This window comes from Puma concolor, chromosome D2 (assembly GCF_028749965.1).
Source record: "Puma concolor isolate L17-30 chromosome D2, mPumCon1.1.hap2, whole genome shotgun sequence".
NCBI lineage: Eukaryota > Metazoa > Chordata > Mammalia > Carnivora > Felidae > Puma > Puma concolor.
The window spans coordinates 82,247,872-82,263,868 of record NC_141677.1 but is presented as its reverse complement, the minus strand read 5'-3'; the positions used below and the strand labels follow the sequence as shown (position 1 = coordinate 82,263,868).

At 56.1% G+C, this 15,997-nt stretch overlaps 2 protein-coding genes and 1 long non-coding RNA gene across 3 annotated transcripts in view; 1 reads left to right on the top strand and 2 right to left on the bottom strand.

The window, feature by feature from the left end:
- The window catches only part of EDRF1 (erythroid differentiation regulatory factor 1), a 67,653-nt gene that overhangs the window by 10,183 nt on the left and 41,473 nt on the right, over positions 1-15,997 (bottom strand). The window lies entirely within an intron of this gene.
- On the bottom strand, positions 632-3,208 carry LOC147576226 (uncharacterized). Its single transcript, XR_015241917.1, has 3 exons — positions 2,872-3,208; positions 1,513-1,557; positions 632-1,401 (listed from the first exon to the last, which is right to left on the bottom strand). It is a non-coding gene; the product is annotated as an uncharacterized LOC147576226 (long non-coding RNA).
- On the top strand, positions 6,347-15,189 carry MMP21 (matrix metallopeptidase 21). The gene is made up of 7 exons (XM_086681150.1): positions 6,347-7,947; positions 8,480-8,990; positions 9,748-9,887; positions 10,081-10,222; positions 11,414-11,671; positions 14,097-14,269; positions 14,526-15,189. The coding sequence occupies exons 1-7, from the start codon at positions 7,786-7,788 to the stop codon at positions 14,823-14,825; spliced, it is 1,686 nt and encodes a 561-aa protein (XP_086537276.1). The 5' UTR covers positions 6,347-7,785; the 3' UTR covers positions 14,826-15,189.

The window sequence follows — 15,997 nt, the reverse complement described above, 5'->3', positions numbered from 1 at the left end:
GGGAATACCTAGTTCTCTAAGTCTTGGCGTGACCTGAACAAGAATTCTGCAGGTGCCGCGGTGACCCCGTAGTTCTCCTCTGTAGTCATTTCTCTGAAAACAGGCCAGAATCCGTCCCACCGCTTCTCTCTGATGAGAAAGTCAAATCTGGAGTCAGGAGTTCGGAATCCCTGCCATTCTCAAGGAGCCTTTTTCTCTGCTGGGGAAGAGCCCGGCCCCAGGCAGCGCGGTGGTGCCCTCCGGCAGCCCCTGTGGCCAAGGAGCCCCGAGGCCCCCCTACTGAGCCTCCCTGAGGTCTCTGCCCCGGCCGTGCGGGCGCCCGCAGCTGCCAGGAAGCTGTGCCAACCACGCCGGGCTTGCCGGGGCAACGTCCTGAGGCCAGCCTCGGACAGAACGCCACCCCCTGGACCAAGCTGGCTAAACCCGCCTTAACTGGAGGGCACGGCTTGTGCCACACCGGGCTGTCGTGCGGGCTGGGCGAGGCGGCCCCCTGTGAGCTTGGAGGTCACAGCCACGCCAGATTGCTGCACGATACACCAGAAAACGACATCACCGCCTCTGACCCAACTGCTGCCCTGCCCCCTTGTCCCGTGTGCACACGGCCCCTGACCCCGCCCCCCCCACACTCCTGCAAAGTTGCCCCCACTCAGGTAGGGTGTCCGGGTGAGGACAGGAACCAGCCCTTCCACGATGGACCGTGCCTGGCCTTCTTTGTGGGGACAGGGAGCAAGTTAACAGTCCCAAGGGTCCAGGAAGCTCGGGGTGGGGGGAACATGGCACCCGGCGGGGGGGCGGAGTGACCCTCTCGGAGCCCCATCTCCCCGTCACCCGTGTACTGCCTGCCACCTCCTGAGACTCACTCGTGCCTTCTGGGCTGCAATTCCCCAGCTGTCGGGAGGGGGTGAGCTCCCGCCTCCCCGGCCGTGTCCCCCGCAGCTCAGAAAACTGCTTCTGGAACCCCACGGAGCTCCCTCGAGAGGTGGTGGTGGATAAGCAGCATGTCACGTATCCTCATAAATAAGATAATACCGCTCAGCACTTACTGCTACGTCTGAGTTTAGAGGCGTCTCTGGTAGGAAACGGTGCCGGGATGGCAGACGTGATCGTCTGGTCCCAAGTCCCAGGCGCCTGGGGATCAGAGACGGCATGGCTGCCTGCAGACCCCTCGAAAGAACAGAGTCAGAGGTACCCGAGGAGCTCAACAGACAGCCTGTATTTCACACAACGGGGCTGGGGCCGGGAGACGCGGCCCAGGCCACCTCTCCGGACCACTGCCATAGGACCGCTCTCTGAGGCTCTGTCGCTGAGCGCCGGAGAGTAGGGAGCCAGGTGACAGCCGAGTCCCCGGATGGCCTTCGCCAAGTCACCTGCCTTTTGTGCCGATGCCACTGTCCTATTTCCCTTCGGAGATTTTATGATAAACGTGAGATTAGGTGTCTTTTTTTTTTTTAAGCCCGTTTCTTACAACTGGAGGCCGTCAGCAGGGCACATCACACCATCGAGTACACATACCCCTCTGCCCTTCCGCCTCTCCCACTCACTCCAGCGATCTGGACACTTTGCAGCAAAGACAGAGGAAACAGCACATCAGCACCCAGGCAGCCATCAGTAAGCAGACGCCGATTTGATCATCATCTCCAAATCAATAGCCATCATGATCTCGGAGCATCTCACACCCACCTGGGCAGAGAAGCACAGGCAAGCAGTGAACGTGGCTTCCCTCCCACGCGGCCACCTCAGCATGCCCCCTTTGGCCGGGGAACCACGAGCCCCAAGCCGCAGAGCCCTCCATGCGTTTAAAACGTGCGTGAACTTGGCGGGGCGGTGGGCGGGAGGGGGCGGGCAGCCATGGGGGTAGAAGGTTTATTTGTGATGGAAATCGACTGAAATGCCCAGTGCAGAGAGCAGGAAGGCAGAAGGTCGGGGAGCAGGAAGAACTTTCCTTTTCCCAGGCTGCTAAGTCACAAGAGGCCCATCCTAGCGCAACTGGTTTCCCAAACACCCGGGCCCATGACAGGTGTATGCACTTTCAGAGCCAGAACTGACCCCTCACCATACATCAGGCTGAAAAATCTCCCAGGGAGTGCCTGGGCGGCTCAGCCAGTTAAACGTCCGACCTCAGCTCAGGTCGTGATCTCCCCGGTTCATGAGTTCGAGCCCCGCGGCAGGCTCTGTGCTCTCAGAGCCGGCGTCTGCTTCCGATTCTGTGTCTCCCTCTCTCTCTCTGCTCCTCCCCACTTGCACTGTCTTTCTCAAAAATAAACATTGAAAAAAAAATTTTTTTTTTTACTCTCCCATGGGAATAATGAAGGGAAGGTCTTTTTTCAAAATGCCACGCGGTAAGGTGCTGAGAATATGCAAACCCATTTCGTAAATGACATATACTTGAGGGGGAAAAACGTTTCCGGTCCTCCCACTGACAACCGGATCACGACATCTCAACATTTCAGAAGATTCTGGAAGCCTCCAGCCAAACCCTTCCCCCAGCTCAGAGACGAGGAGTGTCCTGCACCGATGGGGAGCCCACCGCTCCTGTCTGTACTGTAGATCGCACGCTCTTCTCTGCCATTTTCCCTGCTAAAGCTAACTGATTTCCTCAAAATCCACTTTACCTGGAGCAAGCAATTTAGCTCATCAAACACTGGGAGCCTCGCGAAGCCAGTCAGTCTACTCAAAGGCTTTGAAGATCGGGGAGAGGAACACTCCCAGAGAAAAAGCAACAACCCCTGAGTCCCATGGCCCTGAGCTGCATGAGGCCAACCGCACACCACAGCAGAAAAGAACAATGTTCCGGAACAAGACCCTTGCGTCAGAAAGCCCTAACGATCCCACTGTCATCTTCACGGACAGCTGTCGTGCACGTTTTAAGACCTGACATTCCGATGCCCTGTCTCTGGCCGGAGCTTGCTGGGTGAACAGTCACCAATGGGTCTCTCTGACCCCGCAGAACCCAGGCTGTGTGACATCAGCTCTCGGGACACCCGCACTCACTCATCCACAGAGTTCTCCATTCTGTTCCATGTTCAGAATGTCAGCCTCCCAGGAAACGCGTAATATTTAGAAACATTTTGCTCTAAATCTTGTGCCTTCGCAGGTTTTTGTTTCCCCAAGAGAAAACATTTAGGATTTATCTTCTAATGAAAACACAATTTGCGATTTCAATTAAAAAAAAAAAAAACAAAACAGAAAAGAACCGCAATCACGTGGGAAGGTGAACAGTGCCCTTACACTTGGTTTTGGCCACACGGGCAACACTGTGTAGCCATTTATTCAGATGTGTGTTCACCGTCCACCATATATGGACACGTGAACTATTTTGATAAATATGAGGGACACGTGTAAATGGACACGTGATTGACGTGTCACAGTTACACGCAGCGAAACCTTGATTTGCGAGCCTCGTTTGTTCCGGAAACCTGCTTGTAATCCAAAGCACTTGTACATCAAAGCGAATTTCCCCAGCAGAAATAAAGGAAACTCGGATGATTCGTTCCACAACCCAAAAATATTCAAGTAAAAAGGACTGCGATACTGTAATACAAAATAATAAAGAAGACACAAAATATAAAAAAAGTAAATTAACCTGCACTTCCCTTTGAAAACCTTCGTGGCTGGTGTGGGAGGGACAAGAGAGAGGAGGGTTATTGTGTAGGACGACTTTCACTCTAACGGAATCACTGCCGTCTGTTGGCTCAATGGGTTCTTTTTCTTTTCGTGCAACTTTAACAGGGAACCTGTCCAATGACCTAGAGTGAAGCAAAGCGTGCCTAAGCTCACTCTTGTCTGGAAAAGCAAAGGACCGTCCAGAGGTGCTTTGAAGGGACAAAGATACACTAACGCCAGTTGTGGGCACCTTCCAACGTTCCGAAAAATCACCGATTTCTGACAAAAGCTGTAGCCTGAGACCGAGCATCTGAGCGTGGGAGATGATCACCCATAATCCCACAGCGAGCGAGCGAGAGAGAGAGAACCACCACTGGCTCAGTTGTGATCATGGGGCTCCTACTGGCAAGACCTCGCTCGTTCATCAAGGTAAAATCGATTCGAAACGTCTGCTCGTCTTGCGGACACAGGTGCCGAACAAGTGCCTCGCGACCCAAGGGTTTACTGTATGTGCTTATATACGTTCTACACACACCCGCACGTAACTGACAAAAACTCTGGCAGGCGGGACACCGCACGGTGAGAAGCCACCGGAGTGGGGCGCGGGCTCCGGCAGGGGTCCTGATGGCGAGAAACGGAGCGCCTGCCAGGCCAGGTCTAGTTAGGCGAGGCGAGAGGAGCTTCACGGGGCCTGTCGTGGGAATCACGCATGGGAGCAGAGCGGACCTCGTGGGCGCGGCCGTGGGGACCGGCAGCCGCCCGGCTCCGCGCACGCCCCACCCCTCCCACCCCGGGCGCCGGCGCCGCAGTCAACGTGGGAAGGGCAAAGGGACGGCGTGCCGCCTGGCGTCATTTCGAGCCTGCCTTTCACCCTCCTCGCTTTTTACAGAAGCGTTCGGATGGGCCTTCCGCTCGGAAGGCCACTTAGAAGTTAACAGAGAACGAGGCCAGCGTTGAAACCATGAAAGCTGCCCGGGGATATGTGATAACAGAAGGTTGTTGCTCTGTCTTAAGGCAGGATGATGCTTTGCTTTGCTTCCCATCGCGTCTATCTTGTGCAGACCCACAGTAGGATCTTCACGCACAGAATTATACAGGGTGCCTGGGGCTTGCTTCTGAGTGTGCGAAGTGGGGGTGAGGGTAAGGGGGAGAAATTCCACACCCTGAACCACACTTGTGACACCTGACTGCAGACCCGGGCTTCCCTCCCCTCCGCCAGGCTCCTCCCAGAGGGGTGACCACGAGTCCTCTCACCCTAGTGGTGCCGGTTCAGGGAGCTGGGAGATCACATCGGTAGGAGACGGGGAGAGGGCTTTAGTCGGGGGTGGGGGTGGGGGTGGGGATCTGTGGACACAGCTGAGGGTAAGCCGCCCTTAGTGACCAGAAGGGCCCTGCTGGAGAAGGTCATCTAAAAGACGTGACTGCCGACTGACCCGCGAGCGGGACCAGGCACCCGGAGGCCCCTCACCCCCTCGCAGTCCCTGGAACGTGGGTTCTGTTCCTCTTGCCTTTCCCGCTCCCGGCGGCTGCTCCGAGGACACAGCCTTGAAAGGTGACATGGGGTTGAAAACACCCGCAGGGTACGCGGGACTCGGCCAGGTAGAGCCTCTTGATAAGCTTTCAAGATCCAGCGGGCAGGTGCAGGGATCCATTAGTCCCGCCCGCTGCCCAGGACGAACCTGGAATGTACGTTCCCTTCGCTTATTAAAACTGCCACCTCCCGACCCGGAGGGGCCTCCTTCTTCCGTCTCTCCCCGTCACCCTCCCTCGGTGGGTTTCCGATTACACCCGGGAAGCCCTGGGAGGGTTTCTAATCACGCCCCCCCCTCCAACCCTGCTCGCTCTTGTGTCCCCACCTGGTGCGTGGCCGGCCCCAGAGTTCTCCGAGCTGACCGGAGCTGACTGAGCACAACACCCTGATGTCACAGGTGCTGGCCTCGCCGCCGCAGCCCCCGTGTGAGGCCAAACACCCGCTCCTGGGACCTCACTAGGAACGGATCCCGCTGGGTCACAGCCTAGTACTGTGCCCTGCCTCGGAAAGCCAATGTCCTAGAGCCCCGTGACAGGTCTCGGGCTACAGGGCCATCGGACAGACCAACCTGGCACAGAAGGGCTGCTGGGGCGGGGAACACCCAGGAAGGAGTGCCAGGCCAGCCGGTGCCGTCTACACCTGCCTCTGGGCTACACCCCTTTTTATCTATCTTCCATAGAGCAACTGGAAGGATTTAAGTTTATTTAAGTAATCTCTACACCCTACATGAGGTTCGAACTTAACCCTGAGATCAAGAATCGCCTGGTCCTCTGGGCCAACCAGGCACCCCAGGAGGATTCTTTAAATAACGAATCAATAGTCACTCTCCTGCTCAAAAGATCTCCACTGAACTTAGGGTAGAATCCAATTTACCTGACCTCCACGTCCTTCGTCATCTTCCCATCCACCCTCTCTTTTCCATCCTCACCTCCCCCTCCCCCTCCCCCCTCACTGACCCTCCACCAGCCCTCTGCTACTCCGCCGGATCCTGCCTCAGGGCCTTTGCACTTGTCCTTTCCTTTGTCCACACCACACATGAATCCCCAGTCACACGTGACAGTGTCTCTCTTTTCTTTCACTGCTTCCATTTCATCTTTACAAGAGGTCTCTCCTGCCCATCTTAATATGGACTCCCCACCTCCAAAGCATTCGCTTTTCTGATTTACGCCGTTAGCCCCTGTCACCGTTTGAATTTTTCATTCATTGTTGGTTTATTGTCTGTCTCCTCCACTTAGAATAGAAGTTCCATGGGGGCGCCTGGGTGGCTCAGTAGGTTAAGTGTCTGACGTCCGACTTCGGCTCAGGTCATGATCTCATGGTTCCTGAGTTTGAGTCCCGCGTCGGGCTCTGTGCCGACAGCTCGGAGCCCGGAGCCTGCTTCGGATTCTGTGTCTCCCTCTCTCCCTGCCCCTCCCCTGCTCGTGCTGTCTTTCAAGAATAAATGAGTATTAAAAAAAAATATTAAAAAAAAAAGTTCCCTGATGGCAAAGAATGGGTCCACCACGTTTATTTCCAGGTTCCCTGTCCCTAAAACGGTCATGAGGATTTGATGACTGAGTAGCTAAGGGCCAGCCCCACACCTGCACACTTGCTGTTTTCAGACCTTTGACACTGACGTTCCAAGCTCTCACCTGCAGCCAAGTGCCTGGAGGGCCTTACTCACTTCTCCCAGCCTCTCCAGACGTGACTAGTTACAAGGTCCAGGCAGCTGAGCCTGGCCCTGCTTAATATTTTCTTCTCCACCCTCCACCCCCCACCCCCTCCCTTCCCCTCCTTCAAAAGACTCCTTTGTGAGGGTGAACTGAGAGGGGCCAGTTCTAGAACCTCCAGGGATCCTAGTTTACCCTCGTATAAAAATCCCTGACCCACAGACTAGGACACCACACGGCCATTGACTAGGAAGACAAACGCCTACGTTCATGAACACCGAAGCTGCCCGTGACATTCGAATCACCGAGTTTTAGCTAATGGAGAACACGGTTTACATAAAACTATACACACGTACTTCCCCGTGAACGTACACAATACGTGTACCTGCAAGAATGTTCATCAAACGTCACCCTCTGAATCACTGGATTTCCTCCTTGATTCTCAGTACTTTTTAATTTTACATTTTCCCATACTGATGAAGCATCCTTTGTATAAAAAGGAACAAGAAGAGATCCGAGAAACAAGATCTGCAACCCAGGCCCGCCAAGAAAAAAAAAAGGACCCACGCTGCGAGCAAAGTGATGATCGGGTAGTTAGGCCGCAGGTGCAGTGAGCGACAGCAGGTGGTTGGCGGCCAGGTTTTGCACTTCTACCGACAAGACCCCCGGACTTCGCGAACATTCCACTGCTCACCGGGGCAGCCAGCCTGCCCGGGAGCACGTCACCACAGAAACGGAATCCACATGAGGCTGCCAGGGCAGGATGTAATTACCTGAGGACGGGGCAAACATTCTCACCCCAACGAGAAGGGCACTCCTGGGGTCTTCAAAGGGCGGCAGGGCCAGGGCCTCCCGGCGGGCACACTTCAGACCTGGCTGCGAAGGCCTCGGATAACGCACGGCTCCCCAGAGCGGGGGTGCTGCTTATAAAAGCATCCCCGGGGGCCTGGGCCCCAGGAGGGAGACGGGAGGGAAGCCGGAGGGCAGCGCGCAGATCGGGCCATGCTGGCCGCCTCCATCCTCCGTCGGAGCCTGCTGCTCTGCTGGCTCGCTGCCCCCCAGGCCGCCGGGCCGGAGCCGCTGTTCCACAGCCGGGACCGCTCGGACCTGGAGCCGCCCCCGCGGCGCCGGGCCCAGCCCATCGCGGACGTCCTCGCCGCGCAGGTAGGAGGAGCCCCGGCACCAGCGGCACGCACGTGCACACGGGGGCACGTGCGCGGTGAACCCTAGCACACGCAGGCACGTGCACACGCCGGCAGGTGCACACGGGGGCACGTGCGCGGTGAACCCTAGCACACGCAGGCAGGTGCGCACGGGGGCACGCGCACAGGTGAACCCTAGCACACGCAGGCACGTGCACACGCCGGCAGGTGCACACGGGGGCACGTGCGCAGGCGGACCCGTGCACGTGCAAACCTGTGCACACGCGGGCACGTGCACACTAGGACACGTGCAGAGCTGGGCACATGCATGCGCGGGCACGCGCACACGCAGGTCCGTGCACACCCACGCCGCCTCAGGTCGGGGGCGGGGGGCCTCCCGCAAACGACCCATAACCATGGGCTGGCCGTGCTGCACGACACGGGTGAGCACGCCCCGTGGCTGCAGACACGCGTAGCGACACACAGGCCCCCCGCCCGCCCGTTCCGTAAACCCCACACACCCGCGCCCCACCGCTCGCCGCCTCTCTCCGCAGCGCTTCCTGTCCAAGTACGGCTGGGCCGACGCGCCCCCCGGGCCCGGCTCCCGGACCCCCGGCCCCGCTGCGCCGCCCGCGGGCCCCCGGGCCGCCGCCCTGGCCGAGGCCGTGCGCAGGTTCCAGAAGGTCAACGCGCTGCCTGCGAGCGGGCGGCTGGACGCGGCCACGCTGGCGGCCATGAACAGGCCGCGCTGCGGCGTCCCCGACACGCGGCCGCCGGCGTCCCCGCCGCCCCGGGTGCGGCCCAAGCGCTTCGCGCGGCCGCTACCGCCACGGAGCCCGCGGTCCGAGGACGCCGCGCCCCGCAGGGACACCCGGGCCTTCGCCAAGAGGACGCTGACGTGGCGGCTGCTGGGGGAGGGCGCCAGCGGCCAGCTGTCCGTGGACGAGCAGCGGCACATCCTCAGACTGGCCTTCAGGATGTGGAGCGAGGTGACGCCGCTGGACTTCCGGGAGGACCTCGCCGCCCCAGGGGCCGCGGTGGACATAAAACTGGGGTTCGGACGAGGTGAGAAGGGCGAAGACGGCGAGCCAACCCTGGGCTCCCGGTCACCGACCCCCACGGCCGCAGGCAGGGCCCGGTTAGCATAGGGAGCCCCGCCCTGGTCACCTGTCCGGTGGTGCCACGACCGCTGTCTCCCGGGGTGTCCCGAGATGGCCCCTGGCATCGGCGTGGTCATGTCGTAAACCCTGTGTAGGCGCTTCAGTACAGCTCACCGGGAAGGGTGCGGGCACACCACCCTGCACAGGACAGGGGGCGGGGGGAGTCACATAGGGACATCAGTGAAGGCCCCTCACTGCTGGTCTCGGAGCAGGTCAGCCCAGTGAGCATTGCGGCAGGGAGCGAGCTCAGCAGGGTACGAGCCAGGGCACTGACCCCTCCTAGCCAGGTGGGTTTGGACAAAGAAACCTCTCTGCAGGCGCCCCCGCTGGGATCGAGGGGTGCTAGGGGCTGCCCTGCTGACTCCCTTGACTCCCTGCTGTGAGAAGTCCCCAGCATTCGTGCAAGGGGACGTGATCATTGGGCTGCACCTTCTTCCTGTCCTGGCCCGTCCGCTGTTAGGATCCAACTCAGATCTCGCCTTTTGATAGCATCCCCATGCCCCGAACCCTTCTCTGGGCTCCCACAGAGTCTGCGTGTTTAGTGTTTAGACTTCAAAACGCTGTGGCGCAGGCGACTTGTGGCTTCCGCTCCTGGACTACAGGCTCCTCGAGGCCGTGACCGTTTTGGGGGAACGTGTCTGTGCTCCCTGTCCCCTTGCCAGGCCGGCACCTGGGCTGTCCCCGGGTTTTTGATGGCAGCGGGCAGGAGTTTGCACACGCCTGGCGCCTGGGCGACATCCACTTTGACGATGATGAGCACTTCACACCTCCCAGCAGTGATGCGGGCATCAGCCTTCTCAAAGTAAGTGGTCTCGGGCCGCGGGGAGTGACCGGGCAGAGGGCGGTGCAGGGTGGGCTGGAGTTCAGGGAAGAGCCTTCTGGGAAGGTTCCCCGGTTTTCACCATCGTCCCCCTTCCCCTTGGCGAGGCCCGCCGCTGGCAGGCGCTCGGACGCCCACGGTCGGCACTGTACCCGTGGTTTGTGTCCCCTTCTAGGTGGCCGTCCATGAAATTGGCCACGTACTCGGCCTGCCTCACACGTACAGGACAGGATCCATAATGCGGCCAAATTATACTCCCCAGGAGCCTGCGTTTGAGCTGGACTGGTCGGACAGAAAAGCCATTCAGAAGCTGTACGGTAAGACTGTTCTGGGAGATCCTCCTCAGAGCTCCCAGAGGACACTCAACAGGACCCCGCTCCCTATCGGGAGGCCGGGCCCCCCAAGAGCACGGAACAGTACGACTCCAAGAGCACCCGGCAGTAGCTGCCTTCTAGCTCGGGGATGCAGGTGGCCACCGGCATGGATATTCCCTCCTGTGGCCTCTGCTTCACGTGCTACATCACATCTCTGGGAGGAAGGAACAGGGCTTGGCGGTTTTCCAAACAGCACTGGGCCGCCCAAGGGGTGGCCTCCCCCCTCCCCCCAGCTACAGATCCCGGAAGCCCCAGGGAGAAGGTGCCCCAGGGAGAAGGTTCCTGCCGTCCCAAAGCAAAGAGCAGGGAGGATCAATTTTCACCTCTAATTGTTCAGGCTAAGGTGTGAGTGGTTACTTAACTGAAGTGACTAATGGCTTAGCCTGGAGGCTGAAGGGAAAGCGAGCTGCCCTCCCCTTTTCCACCGAACACAGAGACCACCCCCCTTCTGTTCCACTCCGACCCTATGTTCTTGGCCCTGGGCCTCTGGGGACAGTAAGCGGTGCCAGGACGGCACGTGTTTCCCTCAGAGGCGGTCTTACTCTGGTGTGTGCCCAGAACCAAGCTTCTTGCCTCTAATGAGGTCAGGCCAGCCGTCAGGAGGCATCAGCTGTGGTGAAGGTGATCACATGACCAGCATCCGCATGGAGACACTTAGAGGCCCGGGAGCGCCTCTAAGGGAACCTCTGAGAGAACCAAGATGAGCCGGAACAGCCCGCGTGAGCCAGCAGTGCTGCAGGCCCCCCTCCCCGCCACCTCCGGGCAGGCCTACTTCCAGCCTTGTGTGGCGTCTTGCTTTAAGACCGTTGAAGAGACGGGCGCTTGGTTGGCTCAGTCAGTCAAGCGTCCAGCGTCAGCTCAGATCACGATCTCGCGGTTCGTGGGTTCGAGCCCCGCGTCGGGCTCTGTGCTGACAGCTCGGAGCCTGAAGCCTGCTTCCCGTTCTGCGTCTTCCGCTCTCCCTGCTCCTCCCCCTCTCGCGCACGCGCTCTTTCTCTCTCAAAAATAAGCACTAAAAAAAAAAAAGTTTAATCGAAAACTCCAGCTTTGCAACGGTCTCTATTTGAATCACACGTGAAAGTAGCAACAGGTGGTTTTTGCCCCAGGTGACGAGGGACTTTTTTTTTTCCGAAGGTTCATGTGAAGGATCGTTTGATACCGCATTTGACTGGATTCGCAAAGAGAGAAACCAATACGGAGCAGTGATGATGAGGTTTAGCACGTATTTCTTCCGCAACGGCTGGTACTGGCTTTACGAAAATCGAAACAGCCGGACACGCTACGGGGACCCCATCCAAATCCTCAGCGGCTGGCGCGGAATCCCAACACAAGACATAGACGCTTTTGTCCACCTCTGGACGTGGAGAAGAGACGAACGCTATTTCTTTAAAGGTACAGGTTCTCCCGGATGGCTCCATTTCTTGTATCACACAGGCGCACTCGGAACGAGGGCTTTGAGCCCCGTGCCAGGGAATCTTCTAGTGCTCTTGCAGTGACTCACCTGACTGGCTTGTCCCCCCGGACTGTAAGTTCTGAGCACAGGGTATGAAGGCGCCGAATGCGTCACATGAACAAATGAATGAGTGAACCGGCTGTGCCAGGCAGAGGTGGTCGCCCGAGACCTATGAGAAAGGGGCCCCCCCCGACAGCAGTTTTCCTTCCTCTGGAGAGGAGGAGCCTTAGAAGCCCCCCGCTAGAAGTCTGTGGTGAAGGAGAGCAGATAAGGTGACCACGGCCACCTGGAACCAGAGGCTGGAGCCACCCAGAAGTCAGGGCTTTTGATCCAGACCCGGAGGCCGTGTGGGACCCCGGGAGCCCCGCCGGGACAGCGGGGGTGTGATGGGGGAAGTGTGGACGGGGGTGAGGGGTGGGGTGTAAGACACAGGAAGTGGAAGCAAGGCTTTAGAGGGAGGGGAAAAGATGTCTGAGACAGCTGAACCCGCGGGGTGCAGGGGCAGGGCACTCACACGGGACGAGATTAGGTTGGAAAGACAGGGTCAGCCTGAGCCCCAAGAGCCTCGAGCACCGTGGCCGGGGGCTGGACTTCAGCCAGCAGGCAGTGAGGCGTCGGTGGCAGTTTCTGAGCAGGGAGGATCAGCGTGTTGCTGGGAGGCAGAGACCGAGGCGGGGGTCTGGGGTCCGTGGATGCGCAGAGAAGACAGGCCGGGACCGTCCTGCCACTCCCCTTACAGGCCGCCTTGCCCGGGGGCCTCTGCCCGTGTCACGGAGGCTGGCTGTTTGCAAACCAAATGCCCGGAGTCTAATAAGCACAAACAAGATTCTGTGGCTGCTTTTTCTTTCCCTTCCCCGAACTGCCCCAGAGGTAAGCCGTGTGCCCTCGGTCTGCCTGAGCCCTGGCAATAGGACCCTCTGGCCTTAAATGGCTCAGGAGTCAGAGAGGCAAGAGCCAAACCCAAAGGAAGCTGTGTGCAGATTTTGCCGCAACAAACCAGTGCATGAATCTGGCCTTAATTTTCTTTACATCGCACAAAGGAAGAATGGAGTGCAGTTACAGAAACAAATTGCCCAGGGCGGACTTGTCTAGTTCAGGGCTCTCAGAGTTGGAAGCACATCTCTCAGGGTCCTAAGAAGTCCTGGACGAGAGCTTCCACAGGCAACAAAGACTCTTCGTTACAGAATTAGGTCATCGTGGGGGACTGCTGTAATAACACGTGTATTTTAGTCTCGGAGCTGTAAAAAACCTCTTAAGTTTAACTGGCCGAGAATACTTTAAATTCAAATATTCCAGTTAGAGTGAACTGTGCCATTGGCTGGACAAACGTCACTGTTTTCTCTCAAAGGCAAACCTTTTGGGGACGGGGTAGAAGCAGGGGCCGAGGGCGAGAGGGAGCTCGCGTGGGCGGCTGCTACGGAACGGAACGGATTGTGATGTGACGTAGGTTGTGAACACCAAAACCTCTAGCTCAGTGGATTTATTCTATTTTATGCTGACCATATGCCAGGGTTCGGGATGAGCAACTAATAAGGAGAGTCCAGAAGAGTCCTGTGCTGTTTCAGAGCACGAAATAGGCATCTGGATCGTGAACTGAAACAGAGCAACATTACAAGCTGTGCCTTCACAGGACAGAGGGTCGAGTCGCTGGGGTGGGATAAGGGAGTCTCGGGCCGCACCGGTCCCACCTGGGCCGTGAATCCGGATGAAGCGCTTCAGCGCTTCTCCGGTTTCGTCATTTGTACAACCGAGATGGCAGTCGAAGTGCAGAATTCTACAACCCTGACAAAAAGCTGGGGTGCCTGGCTGGCTTAGTTGGTAGAGCATGTGACTCTTGATCTTGGGGTTGAGTTTAATCCCCCGCTGGGTGTAGAGATTACTTAAACAAAATCTTTAAAAGACCTGATCATAAGCATCATGATTGTTTTCTGTAAAAAGAGGGCTTATATTTATTATGGTGGGAAAACGATTCACGGCAACCCCTGGGATCCTAACACGTAAAAGGAAGATCATGAGACTACATACGAAGAAGGGAAAAAAACAGAAGATGCTTATGTGAAAAAGACCGTACGATTTGTCATTTTGTTTTTGCTTTTGATGAGCACCAGGGGGCCGGCGTGCCCTGCAAAAGGCAACCAACATCTTAATAGCGGCAATGATTGTCAGAACCGATCTAGAAGTAATTCAAGACGTGGAGAATCATTCACTTGAGTGGAGGCTTCACTCAGATGCTGAGGTCCTGCCTTCTTCTGGGGTCACGGCGAAACATCACAGTTGGCGGAGACCTAGATTGAAAGTGGGCCTCTTTGTCGTCCATAATTAAATGGTAATAAGCCATATAAGCATGTTTTGTTTGGCTCTCAGGAAATCAGTACTGGAGATACGACAGCGACAAGGATCAGGCCTACACAGAGGATGAACAAGGGAGAAGCTACCCCAGATTGATTTCGGAAGGATTTCCTGGCATTCCAAGTCCTCTGGACACTGCCTTTTATGACCGGAGAAAACAGTTAATTTACTTCTTCAAAGAGTCCCTCGTAAGTAGAGGCTTTCCAGCTTGGTGTGGCTTCTATCACCCCCTGAGGTTTGTCAGAGGGCCAAGTTGTTAAAAGTTGTTCTCAATTGCCTCGGCCCTGTATGACCATGGCGGGTCCCATCATGTGGAAAATTAAGAAATTCAAGCCCAGAGAATTTGGTGCAAAGCTACAGATTTACTTAGCTCATTCCTAAAATTAATCTAAAAAATCAATGGTTTTCAGAAATGCCGGTCTCACTTTCTTACTTGCTTTGCAGGTGTTTGCATTTGATGTCAACAGAAATCAAGTACTTGATTCTTATCCAATGAAGATTACTGAGGTATTTCCAGGAATAGAGCCACAAAACCATCCTTTCAGAAATATAGATTCAGCCTATTACTCCTACGCACACAACTCCGTTTTCTTGCTCAAAGGCAATGCGTACTGGAAAGTGGTTAATGCCAAGGACAAACAGCACCAGCCTTGGCTTCCTTCAAATGGCTTATTTCCCAAGCAGCCCATCTCAGGGAGGTGGTTTGACATTTGTGACGTCCATGCCTCCACCCTGAACATGTAAGGAGAAAAACAGGCAAGTGGGGAAAGGGATTTCTCTTCTGAGAGAAAGTCGGGTCTTTTACAAAGAAAATAAACCAGATCTTTAGTAACCGAAACAAATAGGGCTAAAACCCAGTGGAAAAAGCTATTACCTGAACTTTTCAAATATGTGGTTTAGAAGTCCGTTTTACAGGCCAAAAAAAAAAAAAAAAAAAAAAAATTACCGAATGATTTTAGGACATTTTTAGGAAAGGTTAAAAAAAAAAAACAAATCCTGACACATCCCTGTCCTTCTGCCACCTGTCACCCCTGTACCCATTTCATGGCTGGATGGGAACGTAGCCGTGGCCAAAGGATCCAATCACGGAAGGAGATACGGCTCCCTGAAAACATAGGGATTCATCGGAAAAGCTCCACTACTGTGCTCCACACTTGCTGGCGTGGTAACTTACGTTTCCCTCACAGACAGCGTATGGAAGGTTTCCCCACGCATTTCTCTCCATCTTCACAACTCCGTTGGAGTGCCAAGGCCCACACTAGTTTGCACATTTCTAGTCCTAGAAACTGAAGTTCACCGTTGTGTCCTTCCCAGCAGGGTCAACGCAGTGGCTGCTGGTGACCCCTGCCTCTGACTCCAGCCCCAGGGCCCTGGCACCTTCTCTCCATCCCTGCCCTGAAATTAACTGAAAAACAAGTCGTCTCAATGACCAGGCCACAAGTAGCACAATTCTGCCCACCTACCAGCCAAAGCTCAAGCACTTTAAGAAGCACTCATTTAAAATCAGCAAATTACAACATTTAGACACACTTTTTTTCTCCCCCTGTAGGGAACATTCATATTATTGTTTCGACAAGTGAAGATGGCTAGAATTGCCATCTTCTTGCTTAGAAACAAATATTCCTCAACTAAAAGGCTGTTCAGCCAAGGAGAGGCCGGAAGACAAGACCAGGAACACGACATCCTGATGCCAGCTTACTTCAAAACTGGATCTTCTCGGGGGAAGTGTGCGGGCTGGACCAGTGAGGACAGCACTCGCCGCAGGGGAAGCGGAGGGACGGCTGTCCCGACGGACGATGTCTGCTTTTGTACATCTGTTTCACGACTTAGTTAAAACTTTAAATGCCTCAGTGGTTTTTGAGAACGGATGCACATCTGTCCCAAGGAAATGCAAACCAGATAACAAAGAAGTAGAC